Source organism: Panthera onca, chromosome D4 (genome assembly GCF_046562875.1).
Source record: "Panthera onca isolate mPanOnc1 chromosome D4, mPanOnc1 haplotype 2, whole genome shotgun sequence".
NCBI classification, from domain to species: Eukaryota; Metazoa; Chordata; class Mammalia; order Carnivora; family Felidae; genus Panthera; species Panthera onca.
The window spans coordinates 7,355,260-7,379,378 of NC_138351.1; the positions used below are offsets into that span (position 1 = coordinate 7,355,260).

Genomic DNA, 24,119 nt, shown 5'->3' on the forward strand with positions numbered 1-24,119 from the left:
TTAATCAATAATTGAAATGTCACTTCCTGGTTGTAGTTTTCTCTGATTAAACCCTCAGGGGAATTATCCACATTCTTATGTTTTCCCATTATATTCTTCATTATTGCACTTATGATATAATGATTGCAATGACTGGCCACACTGCAATGACTGACCACACATTTGATTTTTTTTTTTTTTTTATCTATGAGCTCTGCAAGGGAAGGGATAATGCGTAGTGAACCTGTCGGCTGAATATGCCTGCCACATCAAACATTTCCTTTTTAGTTCGGTTTTCTTAGTAACCAGGCACAGTTGTTTGTTGTTGTTGTTGTTGTTGTTGCTTTTCTGATGCTGACCCTATCTTCATATCCCAAGCTCCTTGTATGGTGTTTGGAACAGTAGAAACTTAATAAATGTTTATCAGATTGTATTTATTAAGTATGCCCAAACTGCTTAAAATCCATATAACTAATCTTTATGGATTTCTAGTTAATTCCATTTAACTTCTTTAATTTCTCATCCTGGAAAAAAAGAATTAAATTCATGTATCACTGGACATGTCCAAAGCAGATAAGTTTAGATGAGTCTTATTTTCTAGTTTCCTTATACTCTAAAAATAATTAGATGATGATATCACCAGGATATTCCTTAAAACTGTTATTATTATGAAAAATTTCAAACATACACAAATAGAGAACAATAGACATTCATTTCCTGCCTTGTTTTATTAGCCACCCCCCATCTCTACCCCATTGAATTGATATGAAGTGAATTATGGACATGAGAGTATTTCAGTCATAATTATTTCAGTATGCATTTCTAAAAGATAAGGGCTTTTCTTTAAAATACTCACAATGTCATTAAATATTACTCTTCTGTATAATAAGATTTTATTTTAATACCAGTTAATTAACTTAGAGTAATACTAGTTTCAAGTGTAAAATATGGTGACTCAACATTTATATATAACACCCACTGCTCATCACAAGTGCACTCCTTAATCCCCATCACGCATTTAACAACCCCCACATCCCCCTCTGATAACCATTTGTGTGTTCTCTGCATATAAGAATATGTTTCTTGGTTTGTCTCTCTCTTTTTTTTCTCCCTTTGTTCATTTGTTTCTCAAATTTCACATGAATGAAATCATATGGTATATGTTTTTCTCTGAGTTATTTACTTAGCATAATAATCTCTAGCTCCATCCACGTCTCGCAAATGGCAAGATTTCATTGATTTTATGGCTAATACTCCATTGCACATATATACCACATCCTTTTTTATGCACATTAATTTTATTTCCAATGACACTGGGGTGTATAAAGTGAAATGTGAAGTCTCTCCTAATCACATTCCTCAGTAGTAATCAGTATTTCTAGTTTCCATTCTTTTTTTTTTTTTCTTTAGAAAGAGAGAGAGTGATCCCCTCTCTTCAAAGAGAGAGAGGATCTCAAGTAGGTTCCACACTCAGCAATAATCCATTTGTTCTAAATCACTTGTGTTTTCTTACCTAATTTCCTTCCAGACTAACAATTTGTAATAGCTGGGATAAGTTGTAAGATTTACAGATACAAAATAAATGAAGATAACTAACAGATATGGATGGGCAATGAACTTAGCAGTAGCTAACTAAATAATCTATATATTTCTAATAAGTCTGATGAATCTCAAATTTTCATAAATGGACAGTTTTAGTGTTTATATTAGTAATTCTAACTTGCAAGTCAGAAACCCAAAATGTAAATAAAACATAAAAATGCAAATAAAACCAAAACAAAACCCATCCCTTAACAGAAACATCCGATTTAAACAACATAATCTTAATAGTATTATTTTAGCAGATAAATAAACCAGAATTAAAGTCTATTTAGATTTTATCACAAATCAAAACATTTAAATACATTTTCAGCGATTCATCCCTATGAAACAAAATGCACCATTAATGAACTAAGACATAAAAAAAGACCTTGCATCGAAGCACAAATCAATAAAAACAACAATGTACTCCACATAAAAAATCAGGTTTGTATGCTCCTCACAATTCACAATTCTAAGTGAAGATCAAAAATTACCCTTAGCTTTGGGGCACCTAGGTGACTCAGTCGGATAAGCATCTGACTCTTGGTCTCGGCTCAAGGTCATGATCTCACAGTTTGAGTTGGAGCCCTGCATTGGGCTCTGTACTGACAGCGTGGAGCCTGCTTGGGATTCTCTCTCTCCCTCTCTCTGCCCCTCCCTCGCTCACTTTCTGTCTGTATCTCTCAAAATACATAAACTTAAAAAAACTACCTTTAGCTTCAAATTGCTATAAAATGTTCAGCTAATGCTAGATTAAAGCACCATCATGGTTAAGAATGCTTAGGGGAGCCTGGGTGCCTCAGTCAGTTAAGTGTCTGACTTCAGCTCAGGTCAGGATCTCCCGGTTCATGAGTTCCAGCCCCACATTGGGCTCTGTACAGACAGCACAGAGCCTGGAGCCTGCTTCAGATTCTGTGTGTCTCTCTCTCTCTCTCTGCCCCTCCCCTACTCACACTCTCTCTCTGTCTCAAAAATAAACACTAAAAAAAAATATTAAAAAAAAAAAAAAGAAAACTTAAAAGCACAAATTCTGAGAACAGACTATCTGGGTTTTGAATCCTAATTCTGCCATTTGTTGGTCTTTTGACCTTGAGCAAGCTATTTAATCTGTCTACACTTCAGATATGCTTAAAATGGACAGAATACATATTCTCCAAGGGTTGCTGTAGAGATTAGATGAGATAATCCATGAAATGCATTTAGCCCAATGTAAGCATGATAAATTTTTGCTATTATTATAAACATATAAATGATAAACTATGAATAATAGTAAATTTTCGTTAAAATATACTCACCAGAATATGGGACTTTCACCAGGTTCTTTCACTTTGTAGTATTCTTTGTCTTGTGGCAAGACTTTGGTTAAGCCAAAATCTCCAATTTTAACCCTGTTTTCATTCTCCACCAATATATTCCTTGTTGCCAGATCCCTGTGGATATACCTTTTTGTACCAAGATACTCCATGCCCTATGGATGAAATAACATTTTTATTTCAGCTAAGTTTTACAAAGATAAATAATTTAAATGGTCTTTCCTCTATATCTTTCCTTAATTATCAAAGAAAAACTCTAGAGGACTTTGTAACAATTACTTTAGCATGTTCTCTTTACTTACAACAAATAGGCAGGATATTAAGTACCTTGCATATCTGAGATGTATACTGCAGAAGTTTTTTATGATCTATCCGTTCTTTATGTTTTTGGAGATAATCTCGTAAACTTCCATATGGTAAATATTCCATAATTAATCTTAAATTACGCCGGCCTTTTAACATACAAAGGGGAACACAATATTTTACTTTGTCACATTTTATTGTTAAATAATAGAAAACAAACATACATAAAAATGACTTAAAAATATATAAACTCTGAGTCTAAGGTGACAAAACTTGATTATAAATTAAGTGATGTAATAGTTAAGAACACAAGCTTTTTGAACCAAAAAGTTTAGAGTAAATTCCTAGCAGTGCTATTGCTGGGTCACAGGGTAGATCTATTTTTAATTTTTTGAGGAAATGAGAAGGGCACCTGTTGGGATGAGCACTGGGTGTTGTATGGAAACCAATCCGACAATAAATTTCATATTTAAAAAAATAAAAAAATAAATAAATAAAGTTTTGAAAAGAAGCTTTAAAATAGTTATGGTTTAATCTTATGTAACCCTTTCTGCAAACCCAAATAGGCTGATGAAAATTTCCTTTCTCCCCATCTGTAATGAGCAAAAAGTATCTAATTTTAAAAATATTTTCATAGAAGGGTGCCTGGTTGGCTCAGTCAGTTAAGTCTCCAACTCTTAATTTTGGCTCAGGCCCTGATCTCACGGTTTGTGAGTTCGAGCCTGTCATCAGGCTCTGCACGGACAGGTCAGAGCATGCTTGAGATGCTCTCTTTCTCTCTCTGCCTTCCCCACACCCTCAAAAATAAACAAACATCTAGCCTACAATCACCAAGCACAATCTGCAGTGGCATAAACACTTCTCTCCTTGGTCACTGGCATATTAGAAGTCCAGACCTTGAGACATTATAGGTTTCTATTACCCAGGATGCCAAGGACATACCTTGAGTTCAAACTAGGTTTCAATGGGCAACATACCAGCACTGTAGCACACTCCCTTGTACTTGACAATGTTGTCATGCTGCAGGGATTTAAGGATTTCGATTTCTCTTTCAAAGTCTCTCAGGTGCTCCTCAGTACTGTGCTGGAGCTTCTTCACGGCCACCACCTCCCCAGTGTTGTCTTGTAGAGGGTCATACCGGCACATCTCCACACTGCCAAAATTGCCCTAAACGGCACATCACAAGAGGATAGAAATCTCAAGTTTTCCAGAGAAATTACTAATGAAGTTTAATTAGGCGAAATTCCAGTAGCTAGAATTAGCAGACATACCTCTAAGCTTACATTAGGCAACTTTCAGAATAAGAAAAGGAAATAATATTTCAACAGGTAGGTAGTAAATCTATAAATTTGATTTCTTCAAAAGGAATTATAGGCTGAAATATAAACAACTTCAAACAAACATTTAAACAAATCATGAACATGATTTATTAAGATAAGCCAAGATAATTCCTAAATCTCTATCACTAATTTCCAGGATGATCTTTGCTTCTTCACAATATACCCTTTGATATCACTGTCAGTGAGCTGGATGGAACAAGGAAGGGTCTGTTACGGACTGAGGGTCTGTGTTTCCCCCAAATTCCTATGATAAGCCCTAACTACCAGTGGGAGTGTACTTGAAGACAGGTACTTGAAGACTGTGAAGAGGTGATCATAAAGTAAGGCCTTACTCCGATATGGCTGGTGCCTTTGTAAGAAGAGGAAAAGACACCAGAGCTCTCTACCACATGAAGACACAGCCAGGAAGGTGGCCATATGGAGGCAGGCCAAGAAGAGAGTATGCAATAGAAACTGAACCCTGCCAGCACCTTAACCTTAGACTTTCAGCCTCCAGAACTATGAGAAATAAATATCTGTGGTTTAACCCCCAGTGTATGGTATTTTGTTACAGCAGCCTGAGCAGACTAATACAAGGTTGATTTATTTGCTAAAAGTGGAACTCGCAGTTGAAAGAATATGGACATTTCAAAGGTCCTTCACACATGCTGCAGCAGACACTTTTGAAGGGGTCACCTTCACTAGATTTAAGCTCTAATAAGCAGTGGAAAAAATGTCAATTTTATCATATTCCTGCCAACACTAACCATCGTTAATATTTCTAAATCTTTGTCAATTTGATAGGCACAAATCAATCTCACTGTTTAAATTTGGAATGCCTCTACTTTCTTTTGGAAGAAGAAGGTAAAGGCAAACACTGTGTGGGAAGAAAGATTTAGGACAGGAAACCAGAAGAGAATGAAAATGTTTGGAATGGGCAGGCACCACACAAGAAATCAAATAAGGGAGAATAAAAGAACTATCAATTAAAACAGTCCTAAGTACCAGCTAATGTTGGAAATCAATTTGCAATGGAAACAATAAACATTTATTGATGTTTATTGATCTGATTTCTTTCTTAACAGTGTTCGAGAGTTGAAAACACAAATAGAAAAAAAATAATTCAGAATTTTATTGTTCCTGCACTAGGAAATGACGGGGAAAGTTAAAAGAGACAATCACGGGAGGGAAGGTGACAGCACTGTGGATAGCAGCGGAAGCAGAGTGTAACCGCTGTACCAGGAGGTGTACCTCCTCTGGAAAACGAGAGTTGGATCTAGAAGGTGGCTCACAGGCTTCAGGGACAAGAAAGGGTCAAAGACACTGGCAATGACAAAGACACCAAAGGAGGATGTATGTGTTGGGAAGAGTCTAAAGATACGAAGTTATAGTCAAGAGGGAGATTTCAGGGTCTGAATTCCATAAGTAAGATTATTATAAGGGATTACAGAATTCAAAGTGCACTCATTAACATGTTCACAGATTGAGATTGGGAAATTTAAAAAGGTATTCAATGGATGCCCCAAATAATAGCAGGAGTAAGGTGAAGATGAAAACAAGGAGTACCAAAAGTACTTGAAATGTGGATTACCAACCAAGATGTTGGCCAATGATGAGGAGAGACTAACCATATTCACATAGGACTATATATGATGCTGGAGATTCTAACTTTGGAAAAGTAGCAGCAGGGTCCAGATCTGTGTGTCCCAGATCTGCATCAGAGAGTAATAGGTAATAAAGAGGATTTCCAAAAAGCTAGGTTTTAACTGAGGCGACGAGTAAAGAATATAAGTATATGAGGACGTGAGTATAAAAGATCACAAAAATACTCATTTTAGAATTCTGATAGCAGAAGAAAGTTTTCACAATATTTTCTTAACTCTTTTTATGAATATTAAAATATACCATTATTTCTGTTGGTTTAAAAAATATGGAAATAGTCTTGAGTACTCCTTTGAATATTTTTACCATGCTGCTAATTGAAAAGAATAAAAGAATGCAGTACACCAAAAACTGTGCTTTTATAAAATGAAAAAGTGATACGCACTTTTATAGAGATGGTGTTTTAGATTGCTTCAATAAGGCAATACAAATAGCTAGACCACTGAACAATCAATTCTTTCAAATAAGCGAAGATGAAATTAATATTATATTGTCAAATGCAGCTAGAAAATATCTACATTAAAAAACTACCACTAGGGGAGTCTGGGTGGCTCAGTCGGGTAAGTGTCCAACTCTTGGTTTCTTCAGGTCACGATCTCAGGGTTCTGCTTCCTTGGCTTTGAGCCTGCCTGGGACTCTGTGCTGTCATTATGGAGCCTGCTTGGGATTCTCTCTCTCCTTACTCTCTGCTCCTTCCCCATTCACTTGCACACACGTGCTCGCTTTCTCTCTCTCTCCTTCTCTCTCAAAATAAACAAATAAATAAACAAACAAACTTTAAAACTGAAAAAAAAAATGCTACCACTAAGTACCATACCATTTTTCCTTTAACTTCCTACAAACTAAATTACTGAGAAATACATACGGTTGTAAATATATTTTGAAAATGTCACCCTTACAGTCTCCTCAATTTACATTATGTTTAAAATAATGTTAAATCCAAAGAACTGTGTAAAAAACTAAAAATGTTATAAAAAACAGGGAGGGGGACAAAAGAGAAGAGACTCATAAATATGGACAACAAACTGAGAGTTGCTAGAGGGGTTGTGGGAGGGGGGATGGGCTAAGTGGGTAAGGGGCATTAAGGAATCTACTCCTGAAATCATTGTTTCACTATATGCTAACTAATTTGGATGTAAATTTTAAAAAATAAAAAATTAAATTAAAACAAAACTAAAAATGTTAAAAATCAAAAGGAAAAAAACTTTAAGCTGCAATAATGGGGAATGTTGTAAATATATTACAGTATATTCACTTACAAAATTATGTTTCAAAAGAATATTAATAATGGGAAAATCCTGATATAACAAATGAAAAATAATGAGAAATATATATATATATAATTTTTTTTTTTTTTTTTTTTTTTTTTTTTTGTAATTTTTAAAGTTTATGTATTTGAGAGAGACAGCATGAGCAAGCAGGGATGGGGCAGAAAGAGGGAGAGAGACAGAGAATCCCAAACAGGCCCTGCACTGTCAGCATGGAGCCCAATACAGGGCTCAAACCCACACAGCAAGACATCATGACCTGGGCCAAGATCAAGAGTAGGATGCTCAGCTGACTGAGCCACCCAGACACCCTGAGAAAATTGTATATATAGAATGATCTCCCTTCTGAAGCAAAGTTTGTGTGTATGTGTACAGAGACTGAAGTGAAAGAAATGCATCTGTATTTTCCAATTACTCTGCAACAAACACATGTCGCTTTCATAACCGGAAAAAAGTCACTCTAAGAAAGAAAATATACTTTATAATTCTATAGGCTGATCTTTCCTCCTTGCTCATCTAAATTAGCGATGTTTTAATGTATTCTTTGTTACGTCTCTTTCTTAAATACTAGCACATATCGCTAAAATACGTTCATTATATTCATTATATCCATACACCAAGATCTAATAAACAACAAAGGACTGAAATTAAAAGCTAAATTGTGTGGAGAGACAATGAATGTATGAATGCTATATGCTTCCAGAAAAGAGGAAAATTAATGACAGCTGGAGACATCTTAGGAAAATCTTTATGGCATAGATAACACTAATATGGCACTCACTATGTAAGGAAACACTAAACACAAATATTTCTTTCTCTTTTATTTAGGAGTATGCTTAAGTTAAAAGTTTAAAGGTGTGTCTGTACATATTTTTACTTGTTTTAAGAAGAGAAAACTGGTGACGTGGGAGAGACTCACAAATGCCACAGACAGAATCTAGGGTAAGGTAAGTTCTGATTCTAAAAATCAAACTTTAAGATTTATTGTATCACTTTATTTATTTTTAATTCTTTAATGTTTATTTAGTTTTGAGAGAGGGAAAGAAAGAGAGAGTGCAGGTGGAAGAGGGGCAGAGAGAGGGAGACACAGAATCCAAAGCAGGCTTCAAGCTCTGAGCTGTAAGCACAGAGCCCGATGAGGGGCTCGAACCCATGAACCATGATAGTGGTTTAGATAGCCAAAAGATAGTGAAGGTACACACTTTGCTGTCTGGAACATTCATTTTCCAAAAATGGTTGAAAGCTTAAGGGGAGGTGTGGCTGTTAGAATACTGCTCCATTACCTCCCAGTGTATACTTCCTAATTCATTTCTACCCCTAAATCAGTCTCAACCGCCAGCTATGAGAAAGCACATCAATATTTAATAAGGAATAAATAAATAAAGGAGAAATACACAGTTTGGATTATATAATAAGGTAAATGAGGAGGGAAACACTATAATGATTTTTTAAGGAAGTTCAAGTATCTATTACTTTTAGAAAATAATGCAAGAAATCAGAAATTTAAATAAAAGAGTATAGTCTGAATAGGCGGATAGTAAATCATAGGTAATTACTGAACTAATGTAGGCTTGTTATATTAACTTAAACTTTTTTTAAGTAACTCCCATCTATGAATATATGTAGATGCATCACATTTATAGGCCTAAGTGTTCTTTTATAAAAGTACATTTTAATAACATAATTTACATACATACTTAAATCTAGCTGAATTTGAATTAATGCAAATATTGAATGAATTATGCTTAAATTAATGAGACTTTAGGGTAATTATGAATAATAAGGAATTGTATAAAAAACAAAACATACCCCAATAATGTCAGATAATAATCCTGAAAATAATTTTATAATATTCTTGTATAGGTAAGTATACTACAATTCACTGCAGAACTGTTTGACTTAGAAATATTTATTGGGTAATTTTATTTTATTTTATTTTTTTAATGTTTATTTTTGAGAGAGAGAGAGAGAGAGAGAGAGAGAGAGCACGAGTTGGGGAGGGGAAGAGAGAAAGGGAGACACAGAATCTGAAGCAGGCTCCAGGCCCTGGGCTGTCAGCACAGAGCCTGACATGGGGCTTGAATCCACGAACCACGAGATCATGACCTGAGCCGAAGTCAGCTGTTGAACTGACTGAGCCACCCAGGCACCACTTTTCTGGGTAATTTTAAACAAATTCCAATCAAGTACTGAATAACAACATAGTGTTGTATCCTATTTTTTAAAAACTCTTACAACTAATAACCAAAATTATGTAAGGGCCATATTAATAGAATTTTACATGAAAAAGCAATCTTTAATTAGAAAACTATGTGATATCTCAAGTAATATTTGAATAGTTCATAAATATACATGAATTACAATGTTGACACTTGTACCAATTCACACATTATGAAAATTTTAGAAGTTGTGATCAGTATGAAATTTAATTTAAATAGTGAATGTACTTATCACACTGTTAGTTGCAATCCACCTCCTCCAGCTAAGCTATAAACTACCAAGGCAATGGCTACATCCTATATCCATAGTGACCAGTCGGGCACCTGGAACTTAGTAAGAACTCAAATATTTGTATATTAAAGCCACATGAGGGGCACCAGGGTGGCTCAGTAGGTTAAGTGTCCGACTTCAGGGCAGGTCATAATCTCCCAGTTTGTGAGTTCGAGCCCCGTGTCAGGCTCTGTGCTGACGGCTCAGAGCCTGGAGCCTGCTTCAGATTCATTCTCTCTCTCTCTCCCTCTCTCTCTCTCTCTCTCAAAAATAAAAATAAACATTAAAAAAAAAAAAACCCACATCATTTCAGGAAAAAAACTAACAACTAGAAGTAACGCAGACCCTCCCAATGATGTCTGGTTCCTAGATTACCCTTTAGATTTTCATGCACTGGCTTAAAAATTTCTGACTCCTAAAGTGAAGGAATCTACAGTGGATTTTGGAATTTGAAACATTGTTTTCCTAGAAAATGCCCTTATTATCATACAAATGTTCGTATATTCACGTTCATATTGACACCTGGGAAAATACAGAAGTATAAGTATTAAGAAGCTTATTAAAAATACCCACATCAACTGAAGATAATAAAATTTCACTACACATTGTTCCCTTTACTTCAAGTAAGTTGCATTTTATTTTCCAAAACTTTCTGTACAGTCTACCAAAAAACAATCTCTGGGAGATAAAATAATTCACATTAAAAGCTGGGATCTATGGATGAAAGAAATTAAGTGGCTTGTTCAGAACAACAGAGAAAAAATAATTTCAAGGTTTTCATGATTTTGTGACTAGTGACCATGTTACTAATCTAATGACTAATACGTCTGGTCATGAAAATATTTGCATATAACTAACAATAAATCAAGATGTACTCAACCACAAACATGTAAGTAATAAATATGTAAGTCATATTACAATACTTTCTGCCTTTTCCATAAGCAATTTATTGTTTCCAATGTAATCCCTGGTGAGAATAAAATAATTATTTTCTTTATGTCTTCACAGTATATGATTTGCCCCAAAAAGACAAAATAGAAGACGACAATAAAACTGAAGCATACTCAAACAAAATCAAATATATGCGTGAGATAGCAGAAATAACATGTAAATAGAAATAGGGAAAGGTTCTGATCTCACAACTACTACGTAGTTGTTTGACCACAGACAAGTTACTTAACTTCTTTGGACCTTAATTTTTCTCACTGTGAAATGAAGAGGTTAACTAAGTCTAAAGCACCGTTTCCCAAACTCTTCTGGACAACGCTTTCTGAACTGTCCACAGATAAATTTTAGGAGTGGGGAATTGGAGGAGTGGATGACGAAAGGTTTATTAAGTTTGGACACACTGCATACTACCAAGAAATCGATGCTGTCAACACAGAGGTGTGGCCAAGATGCCCAGTGCGGTTGGCAGCCTTTAAGTTCTCTTCCAATGTTCTCCACCTATGACATTCATGCTCTTCTACAATCCCTTGCCCTTGACTGTAGGCGGAATTTGTCAACTCGTTTAAAATGAACAGAATACGGCAAAAGTGATGAGATGCCATCCCTGAGATTAGGTTATAAAAAGACCATGACTTCCACCTTGGGTGTCTGCTCTCAGCTGCCATGCTGTGAGGCAGCCCTGCAGAAAGGCTCACATAAGTGAGCTTGGAGGCAGATATTCTGAGCCTGTCAATAACCATGTGAGCGAGCCTGGAAGTAGATCGTGCCCTTGTCAAGCCTTCAGATGAGAATGCAAGGCCTGGGTGACAACTTGATTGCAGTCTTGGGAGAGACCGGGAGCTGGAACCACCCAGTCGCTCCCAAATTTCTAATTCCTAAACTAGGGTGAAAATAAATGTTTGTTGTTTTCCTCTGTTAGTTTTAGGGTAATCTGTCACACAGAAACAGATAACTAATACACCCCAAATACCCACATCTTCTATTTCCAATTTGTAAGCCACATGGTACAGAGCTCTACACTAACAAGCTTAGGGGAAGAAAGAGAGCTTACCACTTTAATTGGACCTGTAAAGAACTAAGCTTTTCCTGGTCTTACTTAAAATATGTAGGCTATGTATGACTGTGTGACTTTTAGCAGATAGAAGACTGTCTTGCTAACGAACATGGTCCAGTCAGACAGATTATTTCTTCCTGATACGACTAGAAAAGGAGATAGGTAGAAAGGCTTACTTAGTTATTCCTTTCTCTACTGCATAACTGAAGTGCCTCTACCAAGAAAGACTCCCACGGTCAAATCAATAGGGGAAATACTAATTATCATCCTCTTAAAGATGTTCAATGCATACTACATGTAAAGTTCTGAGAGGTTCTTCAGTAAAAGGAGCTATTTATTGAACACGGCGTTTCTCCAACATGTGATGACTAAGCCTTTTTTCTATAGATACTTCCTAAAATTTTGCAGAAAGTGAAAATTAGAGAATCTTTAAAGCCTTTATTTTCCGAATAAAATGTTCTATGATTATACGTTAACCCTTTACACTTGATCTTAGCCAAAAGGCCGAGAAGCGATACATACGTTAGCTATGTAAAAAAACTCTGACACCTCACCTTGCCAAGCTGCTGTAGAAATTTCAAGTGTCTCTCTTCAAACTGTGTCGGGTCTCGGTCTTCAAAAGCTCCAGAAAACCCGAGGGTGCCTATCCTATTTGGCAACATGTCATTTTCTGTTAATAGCTCGTAATCTGGAAAGAGAAAGTACATGAGTACTGTGGGCTGGCAGATTACATCGTCTGGGTTAAAAGGTATGTATACAAGCTAACCAAAATAATCAGAACGATCTAGAAACACTAAATACAAATTAATACAGGACAACTCTAATAGTTTAAACTATATTAACAAAGTCTTTATTACCCATAACCTAACAGGCTTTCAAAAAACACTTTTGCAAAGGAAAATTACTTGCTAAAAACAGGCAGTTTTAGTAGTATTTTTAAGTAAGATTATATTATTTTGACTTCTGCGGTGAGAATGGTAAGTAGTACTGGAACAGGAAATACCTATGGGTCAGATATATGTACATTTAGCTACATATTTTAAAGGCGGAGCGGGCAAATAAAAACAAACCTACTTCATGTTTAGAAAACCACTCAACTATAAAATATAGCTAAAAAAAAAAAAAGAAAAATTGCTTTTAAAAAGTCAAATAAGCCAAATAAACTTATACAATATACATTCATTAATTGGTAAAGTAAAACCGGGTTATTGAAGAGGCCTCTGTTAAAAATGGAGAGACTGCTGAATCAAGAAAACTAGAATATGTACGAAGTAGGAAAAGTCATATGAACATAAGAGACTAAGTCTAAAAGGCATCAATGTTCACTATATTGTACACTTGAAACTAACATAACACTGTATGTTAACTAACTGGAATTAAAATTAAGACCAAAAAAAAAAAAAAAAAAAGATATCGAGGAACTTCTTGTAAGGGATTACAAAATTGGTAAAGATTTGTTAAAACCTATGAAGATAGAAAGGGGACCCGGAAAAGCAGTAAGACTATTCCATCAATACATACCTGGAGTAAACAAACTATTAAGGTCTCGTATGATGGCTCTGAAAGAAGGTCTAAAATCTGGTTCATAATCCATACAATTATTAATAAGATTTGCTAATTCTGTCCACTTTGGTGCAGGAAGCTGGTGCCTATCTTCATAAAACTGGAGCTTCTATAATGAAAGAACCAGATGAGAAATTGTATAATGTGATAATCAAGCTTTTTTTTTTTTTAAACATAAGATAGGCTTTTAAAAAGTATCAAATCATAGGAAAGAAAATCAAGGGTCACAAAGTAAGTCCAACTTCACAGTGGATATAAACTCACTCTTTGAGAATCCAAAGCACTCAGAGGCTTGTCTCCTCCACTGCAGATTTCCCACAAAGTGGTACCAAAACTCCATTTGTCTGTTGCCAAGTTTAGATTTTTAGGATTTTCAATGCATTCAGGTGGTACCCATGGTATTCTCTCCTGAAGAACTTTGAAATGATAGCAATGAAGTATGGTTAAATAGTTCCCACAAGTAAATGATTCTTTAATATGCAAATAATTTCAAACTGATTTGGATAATCTGGTCTTTTTTGCGTGGCTGTGAGTTGTGTGCACCACACAAGCAAATGTACACATTTACGAGCCACAAGGGACCTTTGAGGGCATCTAATTCATTATCTCAGCTTTAACAATGACAACACTGAGACCCATAAGAACTGAATAATTTGCCTAAAGTCACAAAATTTGTTAGCAGCATGGAGAGAATTAGAATCTTAGACAACAAACTGTGGATCAACTAAACTTCCTTTCATTGAGCCATAGTGTTTCAACTCGTGTCTAACTCTCTCTACCCTTCCTAGGAGTTGTGCATTCGATAAAATTTTTTTCCCGTAACACTTGTCCTAAATTGCCTTTTGATTTTTGTATTTCTTTACAATGCGTAAATAGTAAAGGTAACGTTAACATCATTCTGAGCTAATGATTCAGGAGCAGTGGCAATTCCAACTTGTACACGAAAATACAAGGACCAACAGACAGATGAATTACTTAATTATCCCAAGATATTCTGAATACGGAATTGAGACAGGTAGTCTCTGCTAAGATCATGGAATTTCACAAGTAAAGGTGCTAGGGTCTTTTTTGACCTCATCAGAAAACCGTCATCCAAGGAAGGAGACAGCACTTTTAAATCCACCTTCTGGTAATCTGGTATGGATAAATAGAAAAGTAAATAAAATGATATAGAAGAATGAAGGATAATCTGCTGCATCTTTCAGTATATTTTGGTAAAGCAATATGAATATTTTTGCTAATGAAGAGATTAAAGAATACAGGTTCCTTTCTCTTTCACCGTATGAAGAAATTTTCTCCTTAATTTCCATTCCAAAGAATGAAATTTCCCTTAATATAGGTTCTAAGATCCTATAACATTTTCCGCCTTATTGTCTGTCTTTACTGTCAGAGAAGCTATCAAGTTTCAATACTGTTGGCTCAAATAGGATACATCAAGGCACAAATGTTGATCAATTGACAGTCTACATCTAGTACATTCAATTAGAGAAACTAGCTAAGATAATGAAATACAGTTACAACATTATTTGTACCAAGAAAATTCCTTTCAACCATGTGACTGAAATTTTTACTTTGTTAAAATAGAAAGCTAACAGACACAAAAGATTTTTTTTTCAAGTTTTAAAAAGTCAGAATTAGCTGAATAATTAAACTAAATAAGATCTCAAAGTAGGTAATAGGTCTTCTCAAAATTTTATTTAGTGACTGAAGGAAAGAAAAATTTAGATAATTTATTTGTGTCTCAAAGAATATATCAGAAAATTTCACATTAAAAAATGGATAAAATCTGAACTTCCATACAAGCAGGGATTAAAACTGTTTAAAAAATCATTTTACAGTCCATGATAACATGCATATAAGAAAGGAAAAATGGAGACTGGGATGTAACTATAACTTAATTTGGATTGCTAAAAATGGTAGTTGAATTTTATTATTAATCAAGAACATGTCAATAAAAGAGTTTGAGAAAAAAATTAACAACATGCTTTTTGTACCACTGTCCAAATAGAGACGTGGAATCACTATGTCGTTCACCTGAATCTAATGTAACATTGTGTGTCAGCTATACTCAAACAAAAAAAAATCAAAAAGAAAAAAAAGTTAAATGAGATTCCTGTCGAACTTACTGTCCTTTGGCAAAACTGTAATACTAATGCCAGGATCACTAAGTTTGATGAAAGGAGGATTTCCTGTCTTTCTGTCTTCTTCTCTGATAAGCAGAATATTTTTGGCACACACATTCCCATGAATAAGGGCTTTTTCTTCCTGTCAAAGTTAAATGCACATTCAAATATCAATCCACAAATATTTGAACACTTAGTATATCCAAAGTCCCAAAATGGATTTAAACGAACAAAATAGGGCAGTATTAACTAATAAACATTAATTTGGAAGCGTGCTTTGACATAAAAGAAAGTTTTACGGCAGCACTGTGCTTTTTGTTTTACTTTTCAAATGACACACCAATCTGCACCCATGATGAAACAAAGATCTTAAAATTACTCAGTTCCACTTCATTTGCCAAAGCTGCGATTTTAAACAGTAATGAGTACTGTTCCTGTTCAGCGGCAGGACACGGGTGCACTCTGAGGGGTCCGATCACCGGCGGCCCCTCTGGTATTCTGCTCCTCTGGCAGTGCTGCTTTCTCACCACACATAAGGGCCGGTTGTCCGCAGACCTATAACAAGGTATTTTCTGCAGGGATTTTCTGCTATCCGTAGCTGGCAGAACGTGTTTCTGCGTAATTTTTTATTAAATTCTCTAAACCCAACTGACACAAACTACAGATTGTCTACCAGCGCTTTTAAGAGATAGGATGACAAAACTCTTTCAGAAATGATTTTACATAAATAAATATATGCCTAAAATAATCTCTTTCACCAACTAATAGATTCTTTTAAATGACTCAACGTTCATTCACAGATTTCTTTCTTATTCCTGGGTCAAGATCCTTTCTACATTGCTTCGGAAGACAGAATGTTTTTGATAAAAAATTACACTTATTACTTACTAGAAAATGCATGGCCCATGCCAACTGTTTAGCCACTTCAAGTTTCCATAATATACTTATAGAATTTTTATTCTTTTTCAGGTATGTATCTAATGATCCAAATTTTACAAACTCCTGAACCAGAATATCTGCATTAAAATATACAAACAATAAGGCTCAAGTACAAATACAATAAAAATACATGTAATTTTAAAATTTCATAAAATATATTTATAATATATGAGTATTATAGGTAAAGAGATTAAATTATGCAAAATCTACTAATTTAAAGAAAACTTAACAACGATATACCATTGTATTTTTGGGTTTTAGTTTATTCACAAAAGCAAGACATAGGTATCTAAACAATTACGTATACATATAATTTATAATATATATGTTATGTACTTTTCTTATAATGTTAATATACATATGTAACTACTCCAGCATACCTCCATGTATTAGTACTGAATTATGGCTGCTTTTTTTAAACAAATGAAAGTTTCTCAGAGTTAACTTCTCTTGCCTGATACTACAGTAGCATCCCCAGTTTTGTTTTTTTTTTTTTTTAAGTTTATTTATTTATTCTGAGATAGTGCCAGTGTGAGAGGGAGTGAGAGACAGAGAGAGAGAGAGAGAGAGAGAGAGAGAGAGAGAACACTCCAAGTAGGCTCCGGGCTGCCAGTCCAGAGCCTCACGTGGGGCTGAACTTAAGAAACCGTGAGATCATAACCTGAGCTGAAGCCAAGAGTCAGACACTTAACCTACTGAGCCACCAAAGTGCCCCAGTGTCCCCAGCTTATCTGTGGTTTTGCTTTCCACAGCTGCAGCACCCATGGTCAACAGGTTCAGAAGCAGATGATCCTCCTTCCGACTTTCTGTCAGAAGGCAGTAGCCTAATGCTATGTCACAATGCCTACGTCACTCACCTCGTTCCATCTCATCATATACATATTTCATCATCTCACATCATCACAAGAAGAAGGGTTAGTATAAAATATGAGAAATCACATTCACATAAACCTTTATTACAGTATATTGTTATTACTGTTCTGTTATTATTGTTATCTCTTACTGTGCCTAATTTATAAATTAAACTTTATTATATGCATGTATGTATACGAAAAAAACATAGTGTATATAGGGTTGGCTACTGTCCTCAGTTTCAGGCATCCACTGGGGGTCTTGGAACAATATCCTGCAGATAAGAAGGGACTACTGTATTTAGACATCAAAACTTCCTGAAATTCTTCTTCTACACATAAAAATTTATAGGGGCGCCTGGGTGGCGCAGTCGGTTAAGCGTCCGACTTCAGCCAGGTCACGATCTCGCGGTCCGTGAGTTCGAGCCCTGCGTCGGGCTCTGGGCTGATGGCTCGGAGCCTGGAGCCTGTTTCCGATTCTGTGTCTCCCTCTCTCTCTGACCCTCCCCCGTTCATGCTCTGTCTCTCTCTGTCCCAAAAAATAAATGAAAAACGTTGAAAAAAAAAAAAAATTAAAAATTTATAGCAATGTCTATTCTATTACAGGCATTAAGGAGAATGTGAGTTTGAACTCCATTCATCCTTTTAATTTATGCTGCAAAAAAGCAAAAATTTGTTTTGCATGGCTTTATCTTTAAAAGTATATTTTTAAAATAGTATTATGATATATTTTGCCAGAAAAACAAGGGTTTGCTTCTAAAAAACTCCTGACTGCCTTTAAGACATATAAAAATTTCCAGCCCTGTCAGTATTGACCAAGTTCCCCAAAGCCAAGACTATTTCTACATTAAGACATGTTATTTAATAATTAAACTGGGTTTAGGATTTATTTACAGTCATCTAGTACTAATTTGTAATATAATAAGCTCAGGTTCTCAATTTCAAATATAAATTTATTGAGATTATTTTATTGTTTCTTAAGCATAAACAGTAAGTTCTATAAATGAGAAAAAAAGGACTTCATCTTTTTAATCATAAAAAAGGAAAATTAAGGTAAAATAAAAACCAAAAAAATTCAAGCAAAAAATTTCAACATGGCATCGTGATACATATCTTTAAAGAAATTCTGACAGACTTTCACACTGTAATCCATGTTAGCTCATGGCCTAGTGAGCAATTCGGGGCCTATGCTACATACAGGTCTATGCTTCACATTATTTGTTTTAAAATGCGTACTGTAGGTCTTACCTCAAATTGTGATTCTGCCTGATCTAATATTACAATTACTTAGTTCTCACTTGGTATACATCAGTTTTGGACCTTGCTGGGTAACTAAGACAAATTTAATGACTGTTTTGCTACCCATAGTTAATTTAGAAAACACAATCCATATACTGATAATTAAGAACTGACCACAGGTAAATTTATGTCACAGCAAGTGTCAAAAAGAGAAGGAAATGAAAAAAAAGAATAAATATCTAAGAGTTACAATGAACAAAGCTTAATGAAACTATTTTATGTGGCACTAAAAACCTACTATGTTTCACAGATACCAACTGACTGTCATAAGTTCCATTGTTTTCTGTGTCGTAAAAGAAAAAAATTGCCAATTAAATAATGACTTATCATTGATTATATCACACATCCCAATTTCAGGTATTTTTAAATGTGAAAAAAGTGTTTCACAGGATCAGTGAAATATACAAGCAAGCATAAGAACTGGAATTACATGCTCTGAAACACTGTTGTCCGACTTTTTAAAGAAATGTATTCTTTCATCCCCCTTAATGAAAAATTATGAGAAACATCATTAAAAAAAGAGAGAAATTCAGAACCACTCTAGTCAGGAATAAGTGAGCAGTAGTCTCATTATTGCATTTAGGTTTACTCTCACTTCATCAACCCCCTGAGGTACCTAAATACCTCCACAGAACAGATTTGAAAATCACTGTCTTTGAAAAGACAATCGATTTTCAAAAATATGAAGACATGTTATATAAGCATGGATGCATATTTACTCCACATTACTAATAGAAAACAGAGAATTATGTAATTTTCTGAATGTAAACTTGGTTTTTATGAACAGTCTAAATTTGGCCATAGAATATATCAAATATCAACATCCAATCATTTCAGTCAGTTCCACTACAAATTCAACCTATAGTTTATGTTTTTTATGTAATTCCAAATAAATTTGTGCTAAAATGGCCAGTTATTCCAATGACATATTGAACCAGCCACAATCTGTATTGGTATGGTTAACAGAAAAGATTATAAGACATGTTTACTCGAAGACTCTGCTGTTTGGACATTTTGACATAAGGCATATTAACTGTTTTCTGCATTTTAATTTCACTCATTCATTTCCTTTTTTAGAAGACATTGCTGAACAGTTTACGATGTTTTTGGTTTCAACAATATTTAATTCCTTTCAACATGGTTTATACTGATACTTAATTACGATCCTGAAATTGAATTTTCTATATACACAATAGATGCTCTGAGAAAGACATGATATGAACATAAGGAAGCCTGTAGTTTTACTTACTTTCCTCTCCACAGACACATACTCCATAATTTAAAACCAGGTGCTTGTGAGAAAGCTGGCTCATCATGCTTGCTGCTTCAAAGAAAGACTAAGGAAAAGAAAAAAAAACATACAAAAAATACAAAAGAATTATTGTTTGTGTCTAAAAATGTTCATAGGTCAGAGAGATCCCGTCTGTCATAAGAGAAATGCACTTTTTCCTTATTCTCAGGACACAGACAAGGCTAATGCGCTGTGGTTCCCTTAGATGGACTTGACACTTCTATCAACCTCGATGCTAGAGTTCATTCAGAGAAAGCCCCTGAGAAAGCCTGGAATAAGAAAATATCAGCGAAAGAGAGCAATAGTGGCACAGGGCAATATGAATGATACAAGATCAGCAGCCTTAGACCCACAGCACCTGGAGGAGAGAACAGAGGCAGACGCCAGAGACACTAAGTAAATGGACGAGAGCTTCAAAAAACTTCTCAAAGAATTAAGACTGATCACTGTGCAGATAAAATATCATGACAACTATGTCAGGCATGTTATTAATATCACTCTAACTCAACTAACCTCTGACTAGCCCTTCTGGATACAGTTGTGAAGGATCACAACCACCAACACTGTGGTATCCTGGGTTAGAAAAACTTTCACTTGTATGCTTCACGTCACCTTCCGCTAACATCATTTAAGACATGTTACTCACCACAAATGTTTATTATGTCATGTTTGGTGATGCTTTGCTATGTAAAGGACCCTGACAACTGACAAGCAGGTTTCTGCTGGCTAGCATCTCCAGATCATGCCCAGAGGCATCCGCATTTCACATGAAGCATTCTTTAGGACAGTGCCTTTCAAAAATTTTTTTAAAAATAGATTAAACCATGGAAGAAATCTGTAGAAACCCATAAAGCTCTGGAGAACCAAGTTTGAAAGCCACTGGCTTAATATATGCAGAAATGTAGTAATACCCATAATACAATATTATGAGTAATTAGTTTAGAAATAAGTTATTATTTTTTTTTTAATTTTTTTTAATGTTTATTTATTTTTGAGACAGAGACAGAGCATGAGCAGGGAAGGGGCAGAGAGAGAGGGAGACACAGGATGTGAAGCAGGCTCCAGGCTCTGAGCTGTCAGCACAGAGCCCGACGCGGGGCTTGAACTCACGGACTGTGAGATCATGACCTGAGCCGAAGTCGGACGCTTAACCGACTGAGCCACCCAGGCGCCCCGAAATAAGTTATTATTTTAAAAATCCTATAATTCTCTACACCCCCACCCCCAGAAAGCATCCTCAGAAAGGTCCTTGATATGTATACTTTTAAAAATTACAGTTTTGAAAAGCTGCATGCATGAATGTGCTGTATCCATATGATTGCATATGTTTAAATGTCATGAACTACATGAGCTATACAAAGAATATACACACCTCTGAATAGTTTCTGTGTGCTTTATCCAGAACTTTTAAAAGAACTTCTGTTTCATGCAGTTGACCATAGTCTCCTACTTCTCTTCTTACACCTTTAAAAATTTTTGTAAAAGTGCCTTGCCCAAGGCTTTCATTCTTTAAAAGAAAAAAAGGAAAAATAAGAATCAGCAAAGATGAAGAAAATATAGGAATTAGGAAATATGTTTAATGACAAAGGGTTTTTAAAAATCCATAAGCAAATATTAACTGTACTTTGTAATAAAAGAACATAGGGATTAATGAATAAAGTGCATTTTGGTTCCACCATGTTCTTAAACCCCCTGAATTAGTTATAACTATCACTTTTTCATAGTGTCAGTGTTTACCTACATTTATTTACATACGAATATTCTTGTTTGCCTTTCATAATAGTGAAAGGCAGTACAGCCTGATCTGTGGAGGCAGAGTGTGGAACTCCTAGTTGCATGACCTTTTGCGGCTGTTTGGTCTCTGTGCTGCAGGTATCCTGGTTTCCTTATCTCAGGAATGGGGATAATCAATTTTGCATATTCTTGTTATGAACAATAAATTAATAAATACATGAAAGCACTTAGTACAGTCCATACCACATGGACTTGATAAGCGTTAGTTATTACTGCTATCACTAGTGTTTCTTGCTTATCCTTACAAAACAGTTGTTGAAAGACTGCACCCTGAAGTTGGGCTGTCGGTGTTCAAACTGAAGCTCTACTGTTACTAGTTTTGTAACGTTAGGTCACGTAGCAAGTCTCTGCTTGCTGTTATTTACAGGAAGATTCAAGTCTTTATAATTCTGTATAATTCCATCTATTGTATCCTTACGGAACTCAGACATCAGTTATTCTTCCTCATTCCACTCTCTGTGTCCCTTAATCTCTTTCATAATTTCCATTTCTTTCTCCCTATCTGCTGCACCTGAAAATTTTTCAGATTTTGCAATTCACTAATTCTCCCTTCAACAATGGATAATCTGCTCCTTATTTTGTTTTAACGTCAATGAGCATATTTTTCACTTCTATATTTTCCTTTCTCCAAATTGTTCTGGTCTTTTTGATAATGTCTTGGTTTTTTCCCCATGTTTTCCACCCCATTTGTGTCTTTAAACATACATATATATTTTATAACCTCAATCTGAAAAGTCTGTTATATGAAGTTCTTAAAAGGTCTAATGTAGATGTTTGTTGGTCTGCTGACTCTTGCCTAATTCTGAATTATTTCCTTGAATGTTTTACAATTTTTGATTAAAAGCTCATGTTTATTTTCTTTGTGGGGATTCTGGGTGGCCTAGGGTAAGAGTATGTTCTTCCAAAAAGATTTTGTATTTGCTTCTTCCAAGCATCACAGGGTAACACTTTTATTTTAATGTATTGGCTTAGGGTTTCTCAGACTATGCAGATGGTGTAAAGAAATCGAAACTGGAAAGCTTATAGTTACAAATTCTCAGGAGAGACTTTTTTTCTCTAAGAACCCAACAAAAGCAGACAACACTCCTTTTCCTCTTCTTTTCCTAGTGGATGAATTTTTCATAATCCATGTTGTTTTACTGGGGATGTATTTATTTGAGGGTCCTGGTTTTATTCTGAGATGGTCTCACTTTTAACTCCTGGTCTTGTGGAGGCCTTATAAGGCTTGTGCCTTCTTTGTGTTGCTTGTGATCTTAATTCCCTTGTTTAATGAAACAAATCCCAACCCCCAACATCATCCTGCAGCCCAAACATCAGCTCTTATGCACACTTTGTTTTCAGTTCCTTCTTTATTTTTAACTCCATGCATTTCCCTTACTTTCTTGAGAACTTAAGAATTAAGACATAGGTCTTTTGTAGAAGAGGATTTTTAAGTTTTAATTTAAGATTTAAAAAGAAATATTTTTAATTTTTTTAAGTTCATTTATTTTTAGAGAGAGAGAGCATAGCAGGGGAGGGGCAGAGAGAGAGAGAGAGAGAGGAAGAGAGAGAATCTCAAGCCAGCTCTGTGCTGTCAGTGCAGAGCCTGATGTGGGGCTCAATCCCATGTACCCATGGATCACGACCTGAGCCAAAATCAAGAACTGGACACTTGCAGTGCCTGGTGGCTCAGTCAGCTGGGTATCCAACTTTGGCTCAGGTCATGGTCTCACAGTTCACGGGTTCAAGCTCCGTGTGGGCTCTGTGCTGATGGCTCGAAGCCTAGAGCCTGCTTCAGATTCTGTGTCTCCACCTCTCAACTGCCCCTCTCTTGCTTGCACTCTGTCTCTCTGTCTCTGTCTGTCTCTCTCTCTCTCTCTCAAAAAATGAATGGGCATGAAAGAATGGGAGGGGAGTGGACACTTAAATAACTGATGCCCAGATGCCCCTTGCTCATTTCTAACTCAAGTTTGGTATCACATTTTCACAAGAAATAAAAATATTTAAACTGAGATAAAATTTTGATAATATAGGTTATAATAGGATAGTTCCAAATGTCACATGAATATAATGTGGGATAGGAAATCAAGAAAACCGTTGTTTTACAAGGACAAAAAGGACAATAATTAGCATCTAATGACTTACAAATATCAAATCTTCATTTCTGATTTTGTGAAACACCATTTGGTTCACATTATTATGCCTCTGTAATGTTGGTGATGTTGGTACATCAGAAACGCCATTGGTTCTAAAGACTAGAAGATTTGATTTATCTGTTTAAAAAAAAAAAAATGAAAAAAATATATATAACCAAACACACTGAGGATATAAACTGCTCCAAAGGGGTAAAATAAAATGTGTTC

General features: G+C 35.3%; 1 protein-coding gene and 1 pseudogene across 6 annotated transcripts in view; both read right to left on the minus strand.

Moving 5' to 3' along the window:
• The window catches only part of JAK2 (Janus kinase 2), a 120,817-nt gene that overhangs the window by 12,434 nt on the left and 84,264 nt on the right, over positions 1 to 24,119 (minus strand). For 4 of the 6 annotated variants that reach the window (XM_078436068.2, XM_060610194.3, XM_060610195.3 and 1 more), the window contains 11 exons: positions 23,902 to 24,029; positions 21,356 to 21,490; positions 19,942 to 20,029; positions 16,492 to 16,619; positions 15,607 to 15,745; positions 13,745 to 13,896; positions 13,439 to 13,589; positions 12,472 to 12,605; positions 4,154 to 4,343; positions 3,201 to 3,325; positions 2,856 to 3,028 (listed from right to left, as the gene is read on the minus strand). In XM_078436068.2, the coding sequence (XP_078292194.1) occupies positions 2,856 to 3,028; positions 3,201 to 3,325; positions 4,154 to 4,343; positions 12,472 to 12,605; positions 13,439 to 13,589; positions 13,745 to 13,896; positions 15,607 to 15,745; positions 16,492 to 16,619; positions 19,942 to 20,029; positions 21,356 to 21,490; positions 23,902 to 24,029 (1,543 nt within the window). Of the gene's footprint in view, positions 1 to 132; positions 504 to 2,855; positions 3,029 to 3,200; positions 3,326 to 4,153; positions 4,344 to 12,471; positions 12,606 to 13,438; positions 13,590 to 13,744; positions 13,897 to 15,606; positions 15,746 to 16,491; positions 16,620 to 19,941; positions 20,030 to 21,355; positions 21,491 to 23,901; positions 24,030 to 24,119 lie in introns of those variants that run through there. The other 2 variants (XM_060610198.3, XM_081790859.1) reach the window with 2 other exon arrangements.
• LOC144614199 (U2 spliceosomal RNA) lies at positions 12,300 to 12,433 on the minus strand (annotated as a pseudogene).